General features: G+C 41.3%; 1 protein-coding gene across 1 annotated transcript; it reads left to right on the forward strand.

The window, feature by feature from the left end:
- LOC140467074 (probable G-protein coupled receptor 139) lies at window positions 1–26115 on the forward strand. Its single transcript, XM_072563135.1, has 3 exons — window positions 1–71; window positions 12251–12372; window positions 25190–26115. The coding sequence occupies exons 1-3, from the start codon at window positions 1–3 to the stop codon at window positions 26113–26115; spliced, it is 1119 nt and encodes a 372-aa protein (XP_072419236.1).
- The last annotated feature ends 886 nt before the right edge of the window (window positions 26116–27001 follow it).

Raw genomic sequence — 27001 nt, forward strand, 5'->3', positions numbered from 1 at the left:
ATGTCCAAAAGGCTTCGACAAGGTGTCGCACAAGAGACTGCTGCATACGATAAAGATGCATGGCGTTATCGGTAAAGTATTAGCATGGTTAGAGGATTGGTTGACTAACAGGAAGCAAAGAGTGGGGATAAATGAGTGCTATTCTGGTTGGCAATCAGTAAATATTGTTGTGTCTCAGGGATCGGTATTGGGACCACAATTATTCCCAATTTATATAGATGATTTGGAGTTGGGGACCACGTGTAGTGTGGCAAAGTTTGCAGATGACACAAAGATGAATGGAGACCAAAGTGTGCAGAGCACTGTGAAACTTTCCAGAGGAACAAAAATACTTTAAGAGAGTGGGCAAAGGTCTGGCAGATGGAATACAATGTTAACAAATGTGAAGTCATCCATTTTGGTCAGAGTCACAGTAAAAAGGATTATTACTTGAATGGTAAAAAGTTGCAGCATGCTGCTATGCAGAGGGACCTGGGTGTCCTTGTGCATGAATCACAGAGGGTTGGTCTGTGGGTACAACAAGTAATTAGGAAGGCAAATGGAATTTTGTCCTTCATTGTTGAAAGGATTGAGTTTAAAAGCAGGGAGGTTATGTTGCAGCTGTACAGGGTGCTGGGGAGGCCACACCTGGAATCCTGCATGCAGTTTTGATCTCCTTACTTGAGAAAGGATGTACTGGCACTGGAGGGAGTGCAGAGGTTGATTCTGGAGTAGAGGGGGTTGGCTTATGAGGAGAAACTGAGCAGACTGGGATTATATTCAGAAGAATGAGGGAGGTCTTACAGAAACATATAAAATTATGCAGGGAATAGAAAAGACAGAAGTAGAGAGGATGTTTCCACTGGCAGGTGAAACTAGGAAAAAGGGCATAGCCTCAAGATTAAGGACAGCAGATTTTGGACTGAACTGAGAAGGAAGTTCTTCACCCAGAGGGTTGTAAATCTATGGAATTCCTTGCCCAGTGAAATAGTTGACACTACTTCAATAAATGTTTTTAAATAATAAAGGAATTAAGGGATATGGTGAGAGGGTGGGAAATGGATCTGAGGCCATAAAAAAGACCACCCATGATCTTATTGAATGGCAGAGCTGGCTCGAAGGGCCAGACGGCCTACTCCTGCTCCTAGTTCTTATGTTAGATTAGATTCCCTACAGTGTGGAAACAGGCCATTTGGCTCAACAAATCCACACCGACTTTCTGAAGAGTAACCCAACTCGTACATTTACCCCTGACTAACACACCTAACACTATGGGCAATTTAGCATGGCCAATTTACCTGACCTACACATTTTTAGACTGTGGGAGGAAACCGGAGCACCCGGAGGAAACCCACACAGACATGGGTAGAATGTGCAAACTCCACACAGACAGTCATTCAAACCGGGAATTGAACCTAGGTCCCTGGCACTTTGAGCCACTGTGCCACTACATTCTTATGTTTAACTGTGTCCCAGATATGTGTTCTAAGAGTCGTGTCACAATGGTGAGAGTTCCCCACATACATGATATGCACAATATAAACATGAGTATCAAAGTTCATGATCTATACAAGTGATACGTGATGTCAAATCGAGGCATTGTGTTTATTTTGTGCAACTCGGGAAATCATAGCAATGGAGACAAGAGAATAAACAGGGTTACAGACATATAAGGGGCAATGTCACTGTGGCTAATCCTGGAGAGACATTTTAAAATTTGAGGTGCTGGAGGTTTGGATCAGCAGATAGGGTTGATGGGGTATAGACTTAAAGTTGTATCAATTCCCAGATTATCAAGTGGGAAATGTGAATAATGAAAAATATTCTTAAAATGTCACATTGGAAGATATCAAATAGTTGGAAATATAAATCATTGAAGATAGTTTAAGGTTGCAAAGAATTGTAGCCTTTGAGATGAGTGGGATATGGCAAAGAATTTTATCTGGCAATAGTTTAAGGCATGGGTGGAATTATATAAAATTTGGATTATCATGGCAGTTTGGGGCTGTAATGTTCATCCAAATGTGCCTATTTTATATCATCAGATTTGGCCCTATAATAAAAGTTGTCTAAATTCAATAATATAACATTACCAAATTCAACACATTAGTCAAGGGTTGTGAGGAACAGAAAGGAAGATCAAGTTGAGGATTATCAGATCAGTTTTGATTTAATTGAATGGGGGAGCAGGCTCAATTGTCTGGAATGTCTGCTCCTGTGTACTATGGTCTTATGATAGTGGGCTTTTTGTTGCCATGGTCTTGAACTGCTGTCTGAAATTTGACTGTTTTATCCCACAGATAAATATATTAGTGTAGCACCTTAAATCGTATAGCATATATTGTGTCACTGGAGAGTACACAAAGAATTATTGTAATGGGGATTTGCTCACATATCAGTGTAATATAAGAAATGTACAACATCTACTAGCCACAAAAGAATGAAGCTGTCAGATATTATGATGTGAAAAACCACAGACTTTTTCCTGCTCTCTGTCTCTGGATGAATCCCATTCAGTGCCTCTCTCTGACCTCTCAGTCCCTCACAGATTCGGTTCCACACTAAGATATGTTGGATTGTCAGAATGTTGAGCAACAGAATTAAAGCGAATGGGAAGTGGAGGGTTAGCAAGTTGCCAAAAGAAAAGCAAAGCCAACCTGACCAGGTTCACTAAATAACTTCCCTTTGTAGGACACAACCATAATATGCTGTCAATTGTTTCCCCAGGTTCCTGGACAAATTGGAGGGAATATTTTTTCAAATTGAGTATCATACTGGTTATTCCCAGCAATTGCTGTATTCCCACAAACTATTGTTTCCTTGGTACATTATATTTCCTTGTCAGTCTCTGCAAAGGCCACCAATCAATTAAAAGTGAATGTTACAATGAAAATCAGTGAACGGCCTTGGGGTGCATGAGTTACTACAAATAGAAAACTTCACACAGGGGTTATGTAAATGAAAGTTATTTGGAAGTAATAATAACTGATTCATCTCAGTATAATCTCAGTGATAATGGCCAATTAATGCACCACTGGCACGCCTATGAGGTAGGGAGTGGTACATGTGGGAAAGCTACACTCTTCCCAGGATAGAATCGCAATTGCCATGAAACTAATTGAAAGAGAATGAAAAGAACATGCTGAAAATTATTGTCAAAGAATATTCTTATGTGAACTTTGAAATTAATGGTTCCACTCTATCACAAAAAGAAAGAGGCTTAGTTCTAACTGAGTTAGAGAATAATTCAGACAAAATCAACCCCTACCATCTAGCCATAAGATAATGAAGCAGAATAAGGCCAATAGGCTCATCTAGTGTGCTCCACTGTTCAATTGTGCATGACATATTTCTCAACCTTAGTCTCCTGACTTCTTTTTGTAACCCTTGATCTCTTCCACAAATAAGAACACATCATTCCTGTCTTAAAGACCCTCAAAACTTGATTTCTGCAGCCTTCCACAGAGCCACCACCCTCAGAATGAAGAAATTCCTCCTCGACTCAGTTCTGAAGGTCTGTCCTTTCACATTGAGTCTTTTCCCCCAGGTCCCTCATCTCCCCTTCTAGTGGAAACATCTTCTCCATGTTCACTCTATGCAGATCTCTCAATAGAGTCACAGAGTCATACAGCCCGGAAACAGAACCTTGGGTCCAAACGGTCCATTCCGAACATAAACCCAAACTAAACTAGTCCCACCTACCTGCAATCCCGGGAGCAGCTGCAAGACCCATGCTGCTGTGACTGAAGTTTAAATCAGATCAGATCTCCCTTCTAAACTCCATCGAGTATAGACACAGAGTCCTCAAACACTCCTCAAATGACAAGGCCTTCATCCTCAAGATCATTCTTGAAAACCTCCTCTGGACCCCCCTCCAAAATCAGCACATCTTTCCTTCAATATGAGGCCCAAAGCCACTCACAATATTCCAATGCAGTCTGACCGGAACCTTATATAACCTCAGCAGTACATCTCTGCTCTTGATTTTAATTATTTTGAAATAAGTGCAAGCATTACATTTGCCTTCCTAACTGCCAGTGGAGCCTGCCTGCAACCTTAAGAGAATCCTGAACCAGGACTCTTAAGTCCCTTGTGTTTCATATTCCAAAGCCTTTCCTCATTTAGAAAATAGTCCAAGTCTCCATTCTTCCGATAAAAGCGCATGACCTCACAATTTCCCAACTGCCATTTCTTTGGCCACTTTTCTAGCCTATCTAAGTACATTTACAGTCTCCCCATTTTCTCAAAATTACTTGCCCCTCTACCTATCTTTGTGTCATCTCCAAACTTTGCAACAATGCCCTCAGTTCCTTCATCTGTATCGTGAAATTATAATGTGACAAGTAGTGATCTCAACACTATACCCTGCAGAACTCCACTAGTTTCCAGCTGCCATCCTGAGAATGGTCCCTTTATCCCTACCCCCGTCTCATGCAAGTCAACCAATCCTCTATTCATACCAGCCTAACATCATGGGCTCTTATCTTATTCAGCAGCCTCACGTACATCACCTTATCAAAGGCCTTCTGGAAATCCAAATGCATCGCATCCATGGGCTCTCCTTTGTCTAACTTACTCATTACCTCTTAAAACATTCTAACAGATTGGTCAGGCCTGACCTCCCCTTAAAAAAGCCATGCTGACTCCGGCCTATTTTACCATCTCCTTCCAAGTACTCCACAATCTCATCTTTAACAATGGACTCTAAGATCTTACCAGTGATCAAGATTAGGCTAACCGGCCTGTATTTTCATGCCTGCTCCATGGATTGTAGAGAAAACAACTTTAGTTTTTTAAAAAAATTAGACAACATTTAAAAGGGAAGGTGAGATGATGGCTTAATGGTATTATTGCTAGTTTATTAATTCAGAGATCCAGAAAATGTATCCCGGAATTAGGCGTCTACTGATGACCATTGTTGATTGCGAGAAAAACCCATCTGGTTCAGGAATGTCCTTCAGGGATGGAAATCTGCCATACTCACCTCATCAATTCTGAGGAAGGGTCACCAGACTGGAACGTTAACTCTGATGTTTCTTCACAGATGCTTCCAGAGCTGCTGAGTTTTTCCAGTAACGTCCGTTTTTGTTCCTCCTTATCAACATCTGGGTGCTAGCACCACAATTGGGCGAAACGTCTCACAGACTTGCCAAGCAACAGCCTGACAACATCATACTCACAGAATCATATGTCATAGATAATGTCCAGACACCACCATCACCATCCCTGAATATGTCCTGTCCCACCGGCAGGACAGAGCTAGCAGTGGTGACGGCACAGTGTTATACAATCTGGATGGAGTCCTCAACATTGACTCTGGACCTCATTAAGTCTCATGGCTTCAGGTGAAACATGAGCAAGGAAACCCCTTGCAGATTATCACATACCATCCTCCCTTGGCTGATGAATCGGTACTCCTCCATGTTGAACAATACTTGGAGGAAGCACTAAGGATGGACAGGACACAAAATGCACTCTGGGTGGGGATTTCAACGTTCACCGCCAAGAATGGCTTGGCAGTAGAACTACTGATTGAGCTGGTTGTGTCCTAAAGGACATCACTGCTAGGCTGGGTCTGCAGCAGGTGATGAAGGAACCAACAAGGGGGCAAAACATACTTGACTTCATCCTTATTAATCTGCCAGCTGCAGATGCTTCTGCCCATGACAATATCAGAAGGAGCAACCAGTGCACAGTCTTTGTGGAGACAAAGTCCCACCTTCACTTTGAGAATAACCTCTATCATGTTGTGTAGCATTATTACTGTGCTGACTGACACAGACTTTGAACAGATTTAGCAACATTAGACTGGGCATCCATGAGGTGTTGTAGGCAGCAGGGTTGTACTCCAGCACAATATGCAACTTCATGGCCCAGCATTTCCCCCATTCAACTATTACCATCAAGCCAAGTGATCAACCCTGGTTCAACGGAGAGTGCAGGAGGGCATGCCAGGAGCAGCACCAGGGCATATCTGAAGATGAGGTGTCAACTTGGATGATTTGACACTGAACAGCATAACTGGTAATTGATGGACTGAGCTGAGTGATCCCACAACAAACAGGTCACATCTAAGCTCTGCCATATCCAGTAGTATGGTGGTAGATGATGAAAGAACTCATTGGAGGAGGAGGTTCTACAAATATCCCCATCCCCAATGATGGGAGAGTCTAGTACATCAGTGCAATAGATAAGGCTGAAGCATTTGCAGCAAGCCTCCTGTAGTGGTCCCCAGTGTTACAGATAGCAGTCTTCAGCCAACTGGTTTCACTCCACATGATTATTAAGAAGCGGTTGAAGACACTAGATACAGCAAAGGCTATGGGCCCTGACAATATTCTGGCAATTGTATTGAAAACTTTTGCTCTAGAACTTGCTACTCCCCTAGTCAAGCTGTTCCAATACAATTACAACACTGACATCGACCCAGCAATATGGAAAGTTGCCCAAATATGTTGTGTACAAAAAAGCAGAACAAGCCCAACCCAGTTACATACGGCCCCATCAGCCTACTCTCAGTAAGTGATGGAAGGTGTCATCAACAGTGCTATCAAGCAATACCTGCTCAGTGATGCCCAGTTTGGGTTCTGCCAGGAACAATCAGCTTCTGATCTCATTACAGCCTTGGTTCAAACATGGACAAAAGATGTGAATTCCAGAGAGGAGGTGAGAGTGACAGCCCTTCATATCAAGGCTGCATTCGACTGAATGTGGCATCAAGGAGGTCTGGCAAAACTGTAATCAATGTGCATCAGAGGATAAACTCTCCAGTGGTTGGAGCCCATACCTGACACGTAAGGGGATGGTTGTGTTTGTTGGAGGTCAATCATTTCAGCTCTAGGACATCTTTGCAGGAGTTCCTCAGGGTCATGTTCTAGGCTCAATTCTTCAGCTACTTAACCAATGACCTTCCCGCCATTGTTCAACACCATTCGCAATTCCTCAGATACTGAAGCAGTCTATTTTCAAATGCAATATACAGATTTGACCTGACAAGTCGCAAGTAACATTTATGCCACATAAATGCCAGCCTCTGACCTTCACCAATAGGAAGTGATGAAGCATGCCACTCGGCCCAACATGTCCACACTGACTCTCCAAAGAACATCCCACTCAGACTCACCCCCCTGCATTTCTCATCTAACTTGCCAATCTACTTAACCTGTACATCTTTGGACTGTGGGAGGAAATCCACATAGACACAGGGAGAATGTGCAAACTCTGCACAGTCAGCTGAGGCTGGAATTGAACCTGGTAGGAGAAAGTGAGGACTGCAGATGCTGGAGATCAGAGCTGAAAATGTGTTGCTGGAAAAGCGCAGCATGTCAGGCAGCATCCAAGGAGCAGGAGAATCGATGTTTCAGGCACGAACCCTTCTTCAGGATTGAACCTGGTAGCTTAGCACTGTGAGGCAGCTATACTAACCACAGTGCTGCCTGACCACTGCTTGTTCACAGTTAATGATGTTATCATCACTGAATCTCCCACTGTCAACATCCTGGGGGTTAACATTGACCAGAAACTCAGCTCGACTCACCACATGAACACATTGGCTACAAGAGAGGTCAGAGGCTAGAAATACTGTGGCATGTAATACACTTCCTGGATCCCCAAAGCCTGTCCACCATCTACAAGGCATAAGTCAGGAGTGTGATAGAATACTCGCCAGTTGTCTTAATGAGTGCAGTTCCAACACTACACCTCAAGAAGCTCGACACTATCCAGGACAAAGCAGCTTACTTGACTAGCACTACATCCATGAGCAGCCACTCCCTCCACCACCGGTACTCAGTGGCAGCAATGTGCACTATCGCCATGATGCATGGTGGAAATTCAACGAAGATCTTCAGACAGCCCCTTCCAAACCCATAACCACTTCCATCTAGAAGGACAACGACAGCAGATATATGGAAACATTGAGCATCTAAAATTTGAATTTAGATTATTATTAGAAGCAACAAGTAGATGTAGAGTTTTACTAACCACAAATGGTTTTTCAATTTAAAAGAATACAAGAAAATAGCTGAGAATAGTGATTGAATCCTAAGAAGTTGTACTGCTGATTTGCAGAATTAAGCTGAAATCCAAAGATAAGAGAACAATAGAGTTTTCATAAAATGAATACTGACACATTAATTGACTATTTGAACTAAGCTTGAACTGCTACTGATTTATGGAAATAAGATTTCTTTCCCAAGGAATACCATTGGATTAGCCTGTTGTCAATCATTTTACCACATTACAGTTGATTGGACTTCTCTTGTAATTAAGAACCCTTTCCCAGGAAATATCATTGGATTAACTTGCTGTAAATCACGTCACCTTATTACATGTGATTGGTCTTTTCTTGTAATTAAGGCTGTACTATCTCTTAAAAAATATATAAATAGTGTGTAATTTTCAAATGTAATTGCACAACTTCACCATGGAACACAGAAGCTTTAACCTCTGTGTTGCTGGACAGAATTGTGTCAAGGTACCTTAATTCAATAAACTAATGACCCTTGCTTTTGTACAGACCGCATTTCATTGAATCTTTTGACCGATCTCGAACCAAGAGGCCCCTTTTGAGGGTTCATAAATCTTCAACATCACCACCTTCAAGTTCCCCTCCAAGCCAATCAGCATCCTGACTTAGAAATATAACGCTGCTCCTTCACTGTCGCTGGGTCAAAGTCCTAGAATTCCCTCCTGATTGGCATTGTGGATCAACCCACTGCAGGTGGACTGCAGCAGTTCACCACCACCTTCTCAAGGCAACTAGGGATGGGCAATAAATGCTGGACCCAGCCAGCGATACCCACATCCCACAAATAAATGAGAAGCATGAGTGGAGTGACACCCACACAGACCCAGGGCTTTTGCTTTGCTTCTGATTGTTGAAATTGGGGCTTTGCAGTTTAGATTCGATTACTTACATTGTGGAAATAGGCCCTAAGGCCCAACAAGTCCACACCGACCCTCCGAAGAGCTATTCAGCCATACTCCTACACCTAACACTATGGGCAATTTAGCATGGCCAATTCACCTAACCTGCACATCTTTGGACTGTGGGAGGAAACCGGAGCACCCGGGGGAAACCAACGCAGACACTGGAAGAATGTTTAAACTCCACACAGCCAGTTGCCTGAGGCGGGAATTGAACCTGGGTCTCTGACGTTGCGAGGCAGCAGTGCTAGCCATTGTGCCACCATGCTACCCTGATCGAAGCTGTTGGCAAGCTCTCTCCCTCTCTGCTGCTGGAAAACCTGGAGATCTCACACTCTGCTGCTAGATTTGTTCTGTCGATGTTCCTTTTCCTGGACTAGAGGCATGTGTGTGTTGCTATATTTTCCTTTGCTATGGCTGTGTTTATGGGATGCTACGATGTGGGAAGAGTAGATAATATATATTTACGACCCCTCAAATAATATATTTTTTTGCTAGGTATTTCATTAGAGTTAAAGTTAATTCTTCCCTTTTTTGTTTGTATTTTAACTGTGGTTTTATGTTTTGCTAAAAGCTTAGTAGTTTGTCTAAATGAATCACATCTGGATCCGGGACCCTTACACTTAGCATGAAAGCAGATAAAAGGTAGGATCTAGGCTATCTCCTTGATATTTTTGAGGGAGTCTGGTCTGGTCCATGACACTATGCTGGGATGCACATCATTTGAGATGAACATTGATCAGGAAATTCCAGCACTTCTTTATACAAATGCCTTATTAAATGCCTCAGTAGGAACTCATCTCAAAATCAAATTAAATGCTTCCAAAGTGAAATGAATGTACCTGTCAAACCATATTTTGTTTTGCCCTTCCTCCAACCTCTGTACAAATCCCTTACAAAACCCTTCCTGAAATCATTTTCCCTCAACCTTTTTGCAAAACTCCTGTCACAATCTACAAGGCACATGTTAGGAGTGTGATGGATTTATTGTGCATCATCCGTTTTGGTCTAGCTCCCTAAGCCCTGACAGCACAGTCAGATACCCTTTTTCTAACTGTAGAGAGAATACTTTGGACAGCAATTGATACAGGTAAGTATGAGGTGTGCGATCTGGCATTTTGAAAAGTAGGAATTTCATATGAATGGTTGAGGCCTTAAGGAGTGTAGTGGAACAGGGACCTTGGGGTTCAGGTGCACAATACTCTGAAAGTGGAGTCACAGGTAGACAGAGCAATGAAGAAGGCTTTTGGCACACTGGTCTTCATCAGTCGGGGCACTGAGAATAGGCATTGGGAAGTTATGTTGCAGATGTTGATGAGGCCGCCCTTGGAGTATTGTGTTCAGTTTTGATCACCTTGCTATCGGAAGGATGTTATTAAATTGGAAAGACCGCACAAGAAATTTACAAGGATGCCCTGGTCTGAGTTATAGGGAGAGTTTGGATGAGCTTGCATGTTTTTCTTGACAGGGTAGGAGACTGAGGGGGCATCTTATAGAAATGTAAAACATCATGAGAGACATGGTTAGGCTGAATGCATTCAGTCTTTCTCCCAGAGTTAGGGAATCAAGGACTAGAGGGCATTAGCTTAAGGTGAGAGGGAAAAGAATAAAAGGGAACCTGATGATCAATGTTTTTACACAGAGGATGGTGTGCATATGGAATGAACTGCTAGGGGAAGTGGTTGAGGTGGGTACATTAACAACATTTAAAAGGCATTTGGACAAAACCTGAATAGGAATGGTTTAGAAGGATATTGGGCAAGTACAGGGAAACGATGTTCGCATGGGTGGACATTTTGGTCAGCATGGGCCAGTTTGGACTGAAGAGCCTATCACCATGCTGTCAGACCCTATGACTCTATGAGCAAGGAATGCACCAATTTCTCTATCAACCTTTTATCCTTTCATAATTTCAACTTTTTGGTTGTTATAGGCCAGACCACACCCCCTCAAAATATTCTAAGAAGGTAACCTAGACCCTAACTTCTTCTTATTTATAAACAACTCAATGTTGAGCAAAATACATATTATTTAAACAAATTCGTTGGAATACAACCAAAGAAAGAGAAACTTAACTTAATTCTATTGGAAATAGATTCTCACATACAGTTCTCCAATACAGGGAGAAAAGAATCAAGAGAAAATTCAGAAAGAATAGCAGCCAGGCAACATTCACTGAAGCTTCCAACGCTGTTACGGTCTCAATATCTTCTGATGTTCCTGACAAACCAGAAAACCTCATCTGTGGAAACTGGCCATACCTATTCAGGGTATTTAAAAAAAAAGACCAAGGCCTCCCAGGCTGTTTACTCACATGGTCTTAATTAGCCACCTCGACACATCTCATTCAGTGAAATAAGATAAAGTAAACCAGAACAAAGTAGCTGCTTCAAAGTACTGCATCGCTGACCTTCCCACTTGTTTCTTCACATACAGTAAATTTAATCCAGCACTGAATACAAAAAAAAACTTAAAAATCTCAATGGTCCCAGTATAATTTGCTGACAGATCGGTTAATACCTTTCCTGTTTATTTCTTTTCCAGTAATTTAGTAATGATTACGGTCTGATCTGGGGAAAACATACTTTCACACAATGAAGAAGGGTCACCGGACTTGAAACATTAACTCCGATTTCTCGTTACAGATGGTGCCAGACCTGTTGAGCTTTTCCGGCAACTTCTGTTTTTGTTTAACACAGTGTATTGCTTGTCATCTATGGATCATAGTATTGGTAGATTGCATGGTCTTTATCCTCAAGCTAATGTCCATGTTTTTTCCATCAGCACAGGTCCTGACACAGCTATTATGCTTTAAACGGTCTTCACTTCCCTGTCTGGTTCACTCACAATCACTCACAGCTCTGATAAACTTGTCTCATTTCCTTTTTTTCTTCTGCTTAATGCATTGTAAGTCAAATTTCATGAATAGTCACTCATGAAATTCCAGACTCATACATTTTGAGAGAATCTCAGACATTTTGTGAACATTCAAAGGATACTTATCATTTTGTGAATTTAAAAATATCTTGGGCTGAGCAACAATAATCTAGTAGGTTCAACATTTGTATTGTTATTACTGACTCTGAAGCAGCATGAGATTTATGGTTGAGTCTAATGGTTCTGAGTAAATTACACCATGGTTGGTGAATTACAATTTAAACAGCAAGTAATTTAACTGTTGAAATCAGAATTCTGCAGCTGAACCTTATTACTAAATAGTTTCCATCACAACAGGGAATTAGCTGTCATGATATGCTTTTTGAAGTGTCATGTTGTAACCTCAATGCTCTCGTTGATATCCAATAGCATATAAATTTAATGCCCTGAGAGACTATTGATGCAGAGTTTACCTGAGCGAGATTCTCTGCATCAGAAAAGACAAACCTCTTCAGATAGAAATGCATTATCCAATTGACAGTGTGTTGAAAATATACTACAATACTCTTGCTGTTATTGGTGTACCAGGTAAGTGGGTCATAATATAATTGAATTTCTGTAGAATTCAGCTGGTCACTGGTTTTCATTCTGCAATGGATATGTTTACATTTCTATTCTACTATTCACCATTAGATGGGTACCCAATCAATGACATTGTTTTATGTAGACAAATGTCCTGAATTATTCTTACTGTTTGATTGTGTGCCGTGAAGCAATGAGCGTCTGTTTGCAGCTCATGGACTCTCTGAATCATCAAGAAATTTCCTTCCCTGGAATCAGGTTCACAGTTAAAGCAGCCCTCAGTGCAAGCAACCCACTGATAGCAGATATTGGGGGAAGAGTATGTTACAGTTGATTTCTATTAATTGTACATCACTAACATGAGTGGGTTAGCTAATATGAATGGCATACAATGAATGGGAAATCACTGTCTTCAGAAATGCACTGAATAGATCAATAGACAATAATAGATACCTGACCCTGAAGACATATTGCTAGAAGTATCTGTCCCTGAAACATTTTCCTGAATATGGATTATTAACTGGAATAAGCAAGTTAGTTTTGTTTCCAAATCAATCTTTAGGTAATCCTAGTCAATGTAGCTTCCTAGGTGTGTTTATAAATGATAAACATTAATGAGAGTTTAATACTTATGTTCTTTCTTTATAATTGTACTCAGTGAAATGTGTTTTTTCATGTTTATGTTTTTGGCTGCATCAAAGAAGTTTGTTAACTAATTATTAACAGACAAACAGCTGGATAGTGTTGCTATGGTGTTCACCTTCACCAATGGGTGAGGGGATGATCTGAGGGAGTGTTATGTCATGTCCACCTGGGCAGAGGTATGGTCTGTTCAGGTGCAGGTGGACAGAGATGATCAGGTCCACCATGGGATATTGTGGATTTGTAACCTGTGATGTACAAGAAGGTCGGATCTGGGTGAGGCAAAGAGCAAGGAAGGTTGTAAGGGGGCTGGAGGCACGATAGTGGTGGCTGTGTGATGTAAGTATTGAGTTGATTCAGTGGTTACTCAGGAATTGGCCAAAGTCCTAACAGTCTGAATTTCCTTAAGTGGTTTTTAAAAAAAAATTCTATGGAAACATTAAATTTAGATACAGACTTCAGAATGATCGAGGCATGGAACAATTGTCCAACAAGGATTTCAATTTAAGATAGGTATCCATAATTAACCAGACCAATCAAAAGCATTGGGAAAGACAAGAAAATTCATGCAATAGTACAAAAATGGATGTCAGGTCAGAAGATTCAACAACATGTGTTAAAAAACGGTAATAATTAGCGTACAAGAGAAACTAGCCAATAATATGAAAATAGATAATAAGAGATTCTATTTAAAACAAATTTAAAGAAGAAAAGATTTAACAATGTGAATGCTGGGCTTATAGTACATGAGACTGGAGAATTAAACATGGAAAATATGGAAAATGCAGATTTGAATTGGTATTTTGGATCAATCTTCCCTGTAAGAGATAGAAGTTCAATTGAAGAAACAGTCATCAATTAGGAAAGGAAGTGATTGAAAAACTCAGAAACATCCCTATCCAAGGATGTGCAGGTTAGGTGAATTGGCCATTCTAAATTGCCCATAAAGTGTCTGGTGGGTTACTCTTCAGAGGGTTGGTGTGGACCTGTTGGGCTGAAGGGCCTGTTTCCATACTGTAGATAATCTAATCTAATCTAAAACTGGTCCTTAGAAGAATCCCTCCAGTGTGGAAACAGGCCCTTCAGCCCAACAGGTTCACACTGACCCTCCGAAGAGTAACCCACCCAGATCTGTTACCCAACCCCTGACTCATCCACCTAATGCTACGGGACAATTTAGCATGGTGAATTCACCTGACCTGCACATCTATGGACTGTGGGGGGAAACTGGAGCACCCAGAGGAAACCCACGCAGTAATGGGGAGAATGTGCAAGCTCCAGAGTTGAACCCAGATCCCTGGCACTGTGAGGCAGCAGTGCTAATCACTGAGCCACTGAGGTTTAATGACGTTGAAGTCGAAATAGTATGTGAAATTGGTGTTGCATTGTTTTAAATGTTCCCAATGTTTTAAATGTTTCAAGGATGCTCCCATTTTATTAGAAGACAGCAAATGTTATTCGTTCATTCAAAAAGGAAGTTAGAGTGCAGTTGGCTGAACAAGAGTCAACAAGAGTCTCTCACTTTGGAAGTATGGTTGACAAGTCTATTGGAGCTCTTTGTGATGGTGACTATTGTTGTGGTAAAAGTGATTGAGTGGATGGACAGCAATTTGAATGCAGAATTTCATAAGGTGCAATGTCATAATTTATTGCAAAATTTAAATATTCGTGGTGGAGATGCTCACATTTTGGCCTGGCTAGATTCGTTACAGGAATGAATGTCAGGTTGGATTTTGTATTTTTGAATGTAACATGATGTAATGAGTAACTTATTACAGAAATTGGGATTGCAACTGCTTACAGTTTATGTAAATGAGCAGATGAACAGACCAATAATATCATGGTTAAAATTTGCTGATGGCTGAAAATACGTAATGTTGTGAAGAGGACATTAAGAGACTCCAAAGGAGTACAGATAGGTTACATGAATGGGCAAAGATATGGGAAATGGAATGTAATACGTGGAATCTGAGATGGTCAAATTTAGCAGGAAGAACAAAAAGAGCAGCAGATTACCATAACACTGAGAAACTGCACAATACTGAGAAGCAGAGTCTGGAAGAATGTTAGAATTTACATGAATAGTGTCTTTTTATCAATTTTCACATTTTTGAACATTATGGTTGAAAAGGATAAAGAACTGTTCTAAGACACAGTGCTTGAAATGGAACCTGTATGTTGAAAGTAACAAACCAGGCAGCTACTGCAAGCATTGGGTAAACAATAGCTTAACCAAGCAGTGATTGATGTTGGAGCTGCAGGAGATTCAGAGGTGTCTGGGTATAGGGCGACAGCTTCTGCTGGCAACAAGAGGTCCATTGATATCTGGACGAATGACCAATTAGAAACTATAGAGACCTTTTACTTACCAACAACGTCATAGCTAGCTCTCAGCTTGAAGCTGGGAAGAAATTCGTTAAAAATCACACAACACCAGGTTATAGTCCAACAGGTTTAATTGGAAGCACACTAGCTTTTGGAGCGTCACTCCTGATGAAGGAGCAATGCTCCGAAAGCTAGTGTGTTTCCAATTAAACCTGTTGGGCTATAACCTGGTGTTGTGTGATTTTTAACTTTGCACACTCCAGTCCAACACCGGCATCTCCAAATCGGGAAGACATTACAAAGAGATGGAAGTATTCAGTCCTTCTCCAGCACAGAGAATACTCTTTATTTTCTGTGATCAAAATTCATTGGAAATCTGAAGAAAAAAAGTTTATATTTCATGCTGTAAACTGTGACTTTTAGCTGATGAGGCAAGGACTTTTTATGAGTGATTTGGCCATTTTATTTCTCTTACCAAGGAGTGGAGGCATTCAGAGAAAGGCAACTGAAGTAACACACTGGCCAGTAGAGGAGTCATAAGGGTCATCTCAATAACAGAACATGAGAACAAAAGCAACTGAACTGTATTTCCAGTTCATAATCTATTTCTACCTTTTGTGTTTGGCTGTGATTGCAAATTGGAGCTGAAAAAGAGTTAACAGTATTATTCGTCATTTTAAATGCTGACTACTTATACTTATTTACCTGTAGCTACATTCCAATTCACAGAATCACTGCAGTGCAGATAGAGGCCACTCTGCCAATCAACTCTGCACCAACCCTCCAAAGAGCTGTGCTCACCCCATCTCCATGGCCAATCCACCTGTACATCCCTGGCCAGTATGGGGTAATTTACCATGGCCAACCCCCCATCTGTACATCCCTGGCCATTATGGGGTAATTTACAATGGCCAATCCACCAAGCCTGCACATCATTCAACGATGGGAGGAAACTAGACATTCAGCAGAAACCCATGCTGGCACTTGTAAATGGCACATGAACAGTCGTCCAAAGCTTGGATTGAACCCATACCCCTGGCACTATAAGGCAGCAAGCACTTTGCTGCCCCGGGCACCCCACCCATTCCAAAAATGACTCTTGTTCACAAGAGAAAGCTAATCAGTGATTTATATTAACCTGGATGTGAAAACCAGATAAATTGGGGAACTTTCTCTACATTATAAAATATGTAAATTGTATAATGACTCTGGAATAGTAGAGCTTGATTTCCAGGGTGATACCCAATGAACTGTAATACATCATGTACTGAATTCTATGGAATCGTATTGAATTCTACAGTGATACAGAGTATTGATGAAACTACATCAGAGTACTGGACTCATATTGTTCACCTTATTCAAGGAAAGAGTAAATGTACTGCCGACAGTTCAATATATTTTATCAGGCTAATACCTGAAATATGGGACTGTCTATTGTGGAAAGATCTTGCATGCCAAGCCACCATCTGCTGGAATCTAGATGAGTAAGATGGGACCTGACTGTAAGTTAAATGATATTACGGCATCTTGATTGAAACATATACTATTCTGTGGGGAGTTTGAAAGAAGAAAGGTGAAGAGAATGTTCTCACTCACAGACTGAAACTAGAACTGAATATTTCAAAAAACACTGTTTCAAAAATCAGGTTTTCATCATTTTAAAAAAAAAAGTGAAAATATCTTTGGATTTAACTTTCTGAAAATGCAGTGAACGCAGATTCCTTTAATGTTTTTAAAATAGACGTAGATAAATTCTAGTTAGTGTTATGGACTAGGCCAGACCACTCAAAACATTCTTAAGGAGGCAGCCCAGACCATAACTTTGCAATTTGTTTCGGTAAGTGTACAGTGAAAATTACCCGGAGTAAGGTGGCGAAGGTGACTACCAGGTTAAAAACAGACAAAAGGTTATTCACAAAATTACACAATGAAACACAAAGAACCCCTACAGAACTCAGTCTATCCAAACTTGACTTAATTATGTTGTTCCAAATAGACAACAGTCCCAATAAGCAAACCCCCTTAGAAGCCAATATAAATGAATGGAACTGCATTCTAAGTTGCAGTTAGAAGGGCAGGGGGAGAGAGAAATTGTTTCCACATAGCCCACTGATGAACTCCTAACTAGAGTCATAGAGATGTACAGCATGGAAATAGACCCTTCGGTCTAACCCGTCCATGCCGACCAGATATTCCAACCCAATCTAGTCCCACTTGCCAGCACCTGGCCCATATCCCTCCAAACTCTTCCTATTCATATACCCATCCAAATGCCTTTTAAATGTTACAATTGTACAAGTCTCCACCATATATATGAACTTATAGTATATATATTTGGGCATTCTGATTAGTAGGTTTGCAGATGACACGAAGATTGGTGGAGTTGCTGATAGTACCAAAGATTGTGAAAAGATAGGACAGGATATGACAGATAGATTGGCGATTTGTGCACAGAAATGACAGATTGAGTTTAATCCAAACAAATACCACATGATGCATTTTGAAGGATCAAATTGTGATGATGCTGCTCCTTTAACAAGGTTATTTCATCCTCGTTTTTTTTCTGCTAGGGCTTTTTATTCTTTTTCTCTTTCCTCGGCTTTTAATCGTAATTCAAACAGCTTCATTTCTTTCCCTTTTGAATCTAGCTCAAGCCGTTCATTTTCAATTGAATTTTCGCCATCTCCAAAAATTCCATTGGTGTTTCCAGCAAATGTATATGCTCAGCTACTGCCATAATTACATTTCAATTTCTTCCAGATGAAGGTAACCCCATCTCCAGCTTGACTAACAATTCCAGCAGCCTTGCCTTGTTCACCTTTTGTAAAGCTGCCAAAGTCACGTCTTCCACCCCCAGAAAGCTCTTGGTCACTGAAAGAGTTATTACTACATTAAACACGGTTTAAACCAACCAAATTCAAAACCTGGAACGAAAGACACTAACACCTACCATTTGCTGCTTTTGTGTCCAACATCCCTAATCCCAAATTGGAACTATAGAACCAATCCTGCAAAGAAGCCCCAATCTGCAAGATCCCCTCAAAACATTGAAGAAGGTAGCCCAGAACCTAACTTTTCTAGCTGTTTTCAGCTGAAGTAAGGTGAATATTTCAGGAGTGATGTAGTAGGTCAAACCACTCGGTTTTAAACAAAATAGAATTTATTTACAAATGAACACAAGAAAACCAAATTTATAATATCATAACTATTTGAAAACTTAACCGACATGAAGATGCAACTTAACAAAGTGCTGTTCTGATTTCCTGCAAAATCCCATAAACATTACCTTGGCAAAAAGGTAAATTCAAATGCAGGTTCTTACAGGAGAAAGATGTCAGAGAGAGAGGATCAGCATGGAGCTGTTTCTTTGGGTTTCCAGCTAAAACTAACCCAAAACTAGAAAAATACCCTGAACTTGAAGAACTGGTCACTCCCCTTTCATTGTACAAGTGTTTTTTAAAACAATAAACTGGAAGCTTTTTCTGCTTGTTGACGTAGGCAGCATGTGTTGGACATTAATATAACCAGTTCAGACATTTCAGCACCCTGCTTTTGTGACCCCTCTTGAAAATAAAACCCAAGGGCCAAATTACCTTGTTAAAGGAGCAGCATTGTCACAAAATGTAGGTATGAAGTATACTGCAAATGCTAGAACCCTTACTAACATTAATGTACAAACGGATCTCAGTGTGCAGGCCCCACAGTTCCTGTGATGAAACTGTCACTTTAACAAGGTTATTTTGTCCTTGGCTTTTTCAAGAATGGTTTGTAAAGGCAGAGGTTCCTGAAATGTTTTGGCAAGAGCATAGTTTAACAATGGCAGGGGAGTGGTCAGTTCTCCTCGTTCAGGCTTTTTTCTAGTTTCAGTTAGTTGTAACAGTGAAAAGCTACTTGCAATGGAGAAAGGTTCCAAGCTTCAGCAGATGGTACCTGACTGGCTTTCTCTCTGAAATCGCTTTGGAAGTTATGACTTTCTGCCTGTAAGAACCTGAATCTGAATTTATATTTTGCCAAATGATGTGTTAATGGGATGTTACGGATTTGGAGCAGCTGCTAAGTGAAGTTGCTATATCAAGTCAGTTGGGTTGTCAATTAGTTAAGTTATTTTAAATTCTGTTATCTTTTGTTCATGTTCCAACTGAAGTGTTTGCTAAAAGCCGAGTGGTTTGACCAGTTGCATCACTCCTGGAATCTTCACTTCACATCTGCCTTTAAAATGAGAAAATGTTAGGGTCTGGGCTAACTGCTTGAAATATTTTGAGGGGGTCTAGTCTGGTCCTTAACAGTTCCCTAAAATTGGCAACACAGGTGGTCAAGGTGATGTAGAAAGCATATGGCACGTTTGCCTTCATCCGCCAGGGCATGGAGTACAAGAGTTGGCAAACCATGTTGGGGCTATGTAAACTCCTTGTTAGGCCGCATTTGGATTATCGTGTGCAGTTTTGGGTGCCACACTACCAGAAGGGCATGGAAGCTTTGGAGAGGATGCACAGAAGGTTTACCAGGATGTTGCCTGGTCATGAGGGCATAGGCTATAAGGAAAGGTTAAAAAGACTAGGTTTGGCTTTTGTTGGAAAGATGGTGACTGGCAGGAGATCTGATAGACTTCTACAAAATTATGAGGCATAGATAGGGTGGATAGTCAGAGGCTTTATCCCAGGATTGAAGTTTCAATTACAAGGGGACCCAGGTTCAAGCTGAGAGGAGGAATGTTTAATGGAGATGTGTGAGGGAAGTCTTTCATGCAGAGAGAGCTAGGACCAAGGAACGCACTGCCAGTGGAAGCAGGCACATCAGTGACATTTAAGAGGCATTTGCATGGTTACATAAATAAGGAGGAAATAGAGGGAAATGGTCCGAATTAAGGCAGAAGGCTTTTTTTTAGTTTAGTTAGGACATGATGATTGGCACTGGCTTGGAGGGCCAATGGGCCTGTTCCTGTGCTGTATTTGTCTTTTGTTATTTTGTTCTTTGAATGTGAGTTTCTGCTTTTCAATTTGACACTATTTATGAACAGTGGACCTGTCACCATTCCTTACAGAACAGAACTTTTTGCCTTCGAACAAGCTGTTCTGTACATTTAATAACCACTTCACTATCATTGCATTCTTCAAATTATCCCCTCAATACATAGTTTAGATGTAACTCATGAGTGTTATATAAGTCGGACTGAACAACAATTACTGCATTGCTTCTATCTACTCTTTGTGATGATCAATTAAAAAAGGTAAATAAATCTCTCTCTTCTATTGCCCCTCAAAACTCTTGTACTGCCTCTTTAAGAACAAAGAACATTGAATAGTATACAACAGTACAGGTTCTTTGGCCCTCAATGTTGTGCCGACCTTTTATTCTACTCTAAGATCAAACTAAGCCACATACCCTACATTTTACTATCATCCGTGTAACTATCCAAGAGTTACTTAAATGTCCCTAATGTATCTGACTCTACTACCACTGCTGGCAATGCATTCACCACACCCCTAAATCAACCTCATGATAGATGTTTCCACCCCAGGAAAACGCCTCTGGCTATCCACTTTATCATCTTGTTCTCCTTTTTCAAGTCACCTCTCATTCTTTCTTGCTCCAATGAGAAAATCCCTAGCTCCCTCCACCTTTCTTCATAAGACATGCCCTCCAATCCAGGCAGCATTCTGATAAATCTCCTTTGCATCCTCTCTAAAGCTTTCACATCCTTCCTATAATGAGGCAACCAGAACTGAACACAATTTTCCAAGTGTGGTCTAACCAGGACTTTGTAGATCTGCAGCAAAACCTTATGGCTCATTACATCAATTCATCTGCTAATGAAAGACAACACAACTTTAAAACTTGGGTGGCACCTTTGAGGGATTTATGGATATGGACCCCAAGATCTGTTCCTTGACACTGCCAAGAATCCTGTCTTTAACTCTGTAATCAGCATTCAAATTTGACCTTCCACCTCACACTTTTCCGGGTGATAACTCCATCTGCCACTTGTCAGCCCAGTTCTGCATCTTGTCAGTGTTATGTTGCAATCTACAACAGCCCACCACACTATCCACAACTCCACCAACACTTGTGTCATCAGCAAACACACTAACCCACCCTGCCACTTCCTCATCCAAGTCATTTATAAAAATCACAAAGAGCAGAGGTCCCAGAACAGATCCCTGAGGGACACCGCTGTTTAGCGAGCTCCAGGCTGAATACTTTTGATCTACTACCACCTTCTGTTTTCTGTGGGCCAGCCAGTTCTGTTTCCAGACAGCCAGATTTCCCTTTATCGTATGCCTCTTTAGTTTTTGAAAGAACCTTCCATGGGGAACTTTATCAAACACCTTGCTAAAATCCATGTACACCACATCCACTGCTCTGCCTTCATCAATGTCTTTTGTCACATCCTCAAAGAATTCAATAAGGCTTGCGAGGCTTGAACGGCCCCTCACAAAGCCATGCTGACTATCTCTAATCAAACTATGCTTTTCCAAGATCATCACCAAAGGTGCAGCAATCTCTTCCCTCACTTCCTGTAGCGACCTTGGATAATCACATTTGGCCCAGGGGATTTATCTATGCTCATGTTTTTCAAAATTTTCAGCATATCCTCCTTCTTAACATCAATCTGTTCGAGCTTATCATCATGTTCCATGCTGTCCTCACAAACGACAAGGTCCCTCTCACTAGCGAATACTGAAGCAAAGTATTCATTAAGGACTTCTCTTACCTCCTCCGACCACCATCCCTGTTTGGCCCCATCCTCACTCTGGCAATCTGATTGTTCATCACATAAGTGTAGAATGCCTTTGGTTTTCCTTAATCCTACCTGCCAAGGCTTTTCCATGCCTCCTTCTCACTCTCCTAAGTCCATTCTTCAGCTCCTTCCTGGCTACCTTGTAACCCTGTAGAGCCCTGCCTGATCCTTGCTTCCTCAACCTTAAGGAGGAATAATCCTTCCTCCTCTTGACTAGATGTTCCACACCTCTTTTCATCCAAGATTCATTTAGTCTACCATCCTTTCCTTGCCTCAGTGGGACAAACCTGTGCAGCAATCACATCAAGTGCTCCCTTATGGGCGGCATGGTGGCACAATGGTTAGCACTGCTGCCTCACAGCGCCAGAGACCCGGGTTCAATTCCCACCTCAGGCAACTGTCTGTGTGGAGTTTTCACATTCTCCCAGTGTCTGCGTGGAATTCCTCTGGGTGCTCCAGTTTCCTCCCACAGTCCAAAAATGTGTTTGGTAAATTGCCTGTAGTGTTAGGGGAATGGGTCTGGGTGGGTTGCTCTTCAGAGGGTCATGTGGATTTGCTGGGCCGAAGGGCCTGTTTCCACATTGTTAGTAATCTCCACATTTCTGTTGCACATTTCCCTGAGAATATCTGTTTCCAATTTATGGTCTACAGTTCCTGCCTAATAGCATTCCCCCTCCCCCAATTAAATACTTTCCCATATTATCTGCTCCCATCCATCTCCATGACGATAATAAAGGTCAGGGAGTTGTGATCACTATCACCGAACCTGGTTCGTTGCCAAGCACCAGATCCAAAATGGCCTCCTCTCTAGTTGGCTTGTCGACATATTGATTCAGAAATCCTTCCTAGACACACCTGACAAAATCTGCTCCATCCAAGTTATTTGCACTAAGGATGCTCCAATCAATATTAGGGGAGTTAACATCACCCCATGACAACAACTGTATTACTTCTGCACCTTTCCAAAGTCTGCCTCCCAACCTGCTCCTCCATGTCTCTGTTGCTATTGGGGTCTACAGAAAACCCCCAATGAAGTGACTGCTTCTTTCCTGTTTTTAACTACCACCCATACTGACTCAGTAGACAAACCCTTCTCGACGATCTCCATTTCTGCAGCTGATTAGCAATACCACTCCTCTTTTCCCTCCCTCCCTATTCCTTTCGAAACATCGAAACACTGGGACATCTAACAGCCATTTTTGCCCCTTTGATATCGAAGTCTCTGTAATGGCCGCAACATCATAGCTCCAAGTACTGATCCATGTTCTAAGTCTGTTATCCTTATTCCTGACACTCTTTGCATTAAAATAGATACACTTCAACCCATCACATTGACTGCAAATTTGTCCTATCAACTGTTTATTCTTCCTTACCGACTTTCTGCATGCTATATCTGCCTTTCACCAGCTACTCCATCCTCTGAGCCATAGCTCTGGTTCCCAACTTCCTGCCAAATTAGTTTAAACCCTCCTGAAGAGCTCTAACAAACTTCCTGCCCAGGTTATTGTATTCCTCCAGTTCAGCTGCAACCCATCCTCTTTGTACAGGTCCCATCTTACCCAGAAGATATCCCAATGATACACATGTCTGAGGCCCTTCCTTCTCCAGCAGCTCTGCAGCCCCTAGTTCATCTGCACTAGCTCTGTATTCCTAGCCTCATTAGCCCATGGCACCAGTAGCAATCCTGAGACTGCTACTCTGCTCAACCTGCCTGTTAGCTTCCAACTTAACTCCCAATATTTTGTTTTCAGGTCCTCACCCCTTTTCCTAGCTTTGTCATTATTATCGATGTGTACCATGACTTCTGGCTGCTCACCCTCCCTGCTTAAGAATTTTGGAGATATGATCTGAGACATCCCTGACCTTGGCACCCAGGAGACAACATACCATCTGGACCATCTGGGAGTCTTGTTTGTGACGACAGAATCTCCTGTCTATTCCTCTAAACATTCAGTCTCCTATCACTATCTCTTTCCTATTCTCTCACCTTCCCTTCTGAGCCACAGAGCCAAGCTCAGTGCCAGAGACCTGGCCACTGTGGCTTTCCCCTGGTAGGCTCCCCATCCCCCACCCCCCAACAGTATTCAAAGCAGTATACTTCTTATTGAGGAGAACGGCCACAGGGAGTCCCTACACTGACTCCCCATTCCCTTCCTCTCTCCTGATGGTCACCCAGCCACCTTTATCCTGTAAGTTCGATGTGATACCTCCCTATAACCCCTCTTTATCACCCCCTCAGTCTCCTGAATGATCTGAAGTTCATCCAGCTCCAGCTCCAGTTCCCTAACGGGGTCTGTGGGGAGCTGGAGATGGGTGCACTTCCTGCAGGTGAAGTCAGCAGGGACACTAGTGGTGACCCTTACCTCCCACATCCTGCAAGAGGAGTGTGCAACTGCCCTAGCTTCCATCCCCTTTGCTCTGGATTGCCAAAAGAGATTTTAAAAATCCTTACCTTACCAACCTCCACACAGTATTTTTGTTGTTTAGAGGAGGAGGAGGGGTGGGAGACACTACTGTACACATGTAACATTTTGGGTTCAGCTACTGCCTGAATATATTAGTTCACTTACCCACCACTCCGTGTATCCACTTTCACTCCTGTTCAGCCTTTGCTCCACTGATTCATGAGATACGTATTTAATATTCAAATTTTCCTTCCCAGCTGCCCCCTGGCTCACACTCTCTTGACTCCCGCTGCCGAAATGGAGACTGCTCATTCTACCAAAAATGTCCCTGAACATGACTGACTTAATTCCTTCTGAATTTGAAGCTGCTCTATAATTGTTCATTTACAATTCTGTTCCTGTCAGTATACTGTCTAGGTCTAGGTACATAAATCTCTTCTCAGGTGGATTATTTTGAAACATTGCTTGACAGACAATGACATCATTGCCAGATAGGCTAGTTTTCACCATTTGGCACTTTTACCTTATGAAATTACTACTTGAAATTAAAAAAAAATAATTTTGTTATTTCATGATTCCTGCTGGTACTCTTCATCACCTGAGATTTTGATTGTGTAGGTTGTGATTAACCAAAGCCAAGCAAAAGCACTGCACTATTGGCACATTGTATAGTTTAACGCACATTTCTGTTATTTTTCTCTCTCTGTTACAGTTAATTTAGTGGCAATATTGATCCTTTCCCATGGAAAATGTGGACTTTCGACTAGCACCACTCGCTATCTGGTGGCTATGGTAATGGCAGATCTACTATTTATTATCACAGAAGTCATACTGTGGCGGATCACTTTTTATTATTTCCCAACATCTTTCTTCCTCATTACACCGGTGTGTAGTGTTATCCACGCTCTGCGATGTGCAACTATGGAATGTTCAGTCTGGTTCACTGTTAATTTCACCTTTGATCGATTTGTGACCATTTGTTGTCAGAGTCTAAGAGCAAAATATTGCACCGAAAGAATCGCAGCTGTGGTTCTAGCAACAACTGGTGGTCTCCTCTGTTTAAAAAACATACCACACTACTTTATACAGGAACCTGGAATTGTAATAGACAATGTGGAGTGGTTCTGTTATGTAAAGCCAAGCTATTATACTGATCCTGGATGGGTGTTATTTAATTATTTTTATAAGATTTCAACTCCATTGCTCCCATTTGTTTTAATTTTATTGCTAAATGCTCTGACTATTAGACATGTATTAGTAAGCAGTCACATCCGTAAGAGACTGAGAGGTCAGAACACCAAAAATAACTGCAATGATAGAGAAATGGAGAATAGGAGGAGGTCTGTGATTTTACTCTTCAGCATATCCGGCAGCTTCATCCTTCTGTGGTTGGTGCGTGTTATAGAATTCGTATATTATAGCATTACAGGAGCAAATACAAGGGATTATAACAAATCTGAATTCATATTACAAAGAGTCGGATTGATGCTGCGCAGTTTGAGTTGCTGCACAAACACGTTTATTTATGCAGCGACTCAGTCCAAATTTCGAGAGCAGCTCAAGTGGGCAATGCTGTATCCCATCAAATCAATGCTTCGACTGATTAAGAAACAGACCAACTGGTCTCAGCGCTTTTAACTTATAACCGTCAAATTCCCAATTAAATACATGTAAAAGAATTGTGCAAAGCCATCAAAACATTGTGGGTGACACTTCAACACTGCTGCCCTCATCCAGTCTTTATATTACCTCTACCACAAACTCTGGCAACTTTTTTTTTATATGAATTCTGTTTTGGAAATCCATGCTAACTCTTTCTCATCAAGCTGCCATTTGCCATATAACTAACAATTGTATCCTATGAGTTTCTAGAGTTTGTTAACCTTTCTGACCTGTAATTTCTGGTCTTATCTTTGTAACCTTTCTCAAACAAGGCAGTTGCAATATTCCGGTCTTCTGGCACCTCCCCTGTGCCAAGGGGATACTGAACATTTGTCCTGTCTCCTTCTAAGCTACTTTTTTACAAACTAAAATGCATCATGTGTGGAACAGATTTCTTGTCAACTTTTCTTGCAAAATTCTATCCAACACCATTTTCTCATCGGATTTCAATCCTGCTTGATACGTAGTCATCAGTCACCATAGCCTTGTTAGCATCTCCCTCTTTATTAATGTTCACCTTACTCTTAATACAGCATGTAAACCAATGATGGCCTTCCTTACAATCAAATGTAATATCTCAAATTAGACAAACACTAAAACCACCCTTAAGAATTGGTGTGTGTTCTTGCAAAAATGTGAATCCATCCTTAACCTGAAACCAGCTGTCAGTTAAACACTATTCTAATTGTAGCTGAAAATCTAAGGTGATTCTAATATTAAGTCTAATACTCATCGTAACCCTGTCCCTAAATCTAATGCTGAATTTGAAGACTAAACCTCAAACTAACACTGAGCATAAATATCAATCGAACTGCAATCCAAATTGTGATTTTATACAAAATACAAAATATATAAACATGCT

This window comes from Chiloscyllium punctatum, chromosome 45 (genome assembly GCF_047496795.1).
Source record: "Chiloscyllium punctatum isolate Juve2018m chromosome 45, sChiPun1.3, whole genome shotgun sequence".
Taxonomy (NCBI): Eukaryota; Metazoa; Chordata; class Chondrichthyes; order Orectolobiformes; family Hemiscylliidae; genus Chiloscyllium; species Chiloscyllium punctatum.

Excerpts from the sequence above, each read along its gene's own strand:
- LOC140467074 (XM_072563135.1), top strand. The coding sequence starts at position 1 with ATGTCCAAAAGGCTTCGACAAGGTGTCGCACAAGAGACTGCTGCATAC. Across the intron at positions 72-12,250 it reads AAAGATGCATGGCGTTATCG|AGTTTACCTGAGCGAGATTC; the intron begins GTAAAGTATTAG and ends CTATTGATGCAG. Across the intron at positions 12,373-25,189 it reads TGCTGTTATTGGTGTACCAG|TTAATTTAGTGGCAATATTG; the intron begins GTAAGTGGGTCA and ends TCTCTGTTACAG.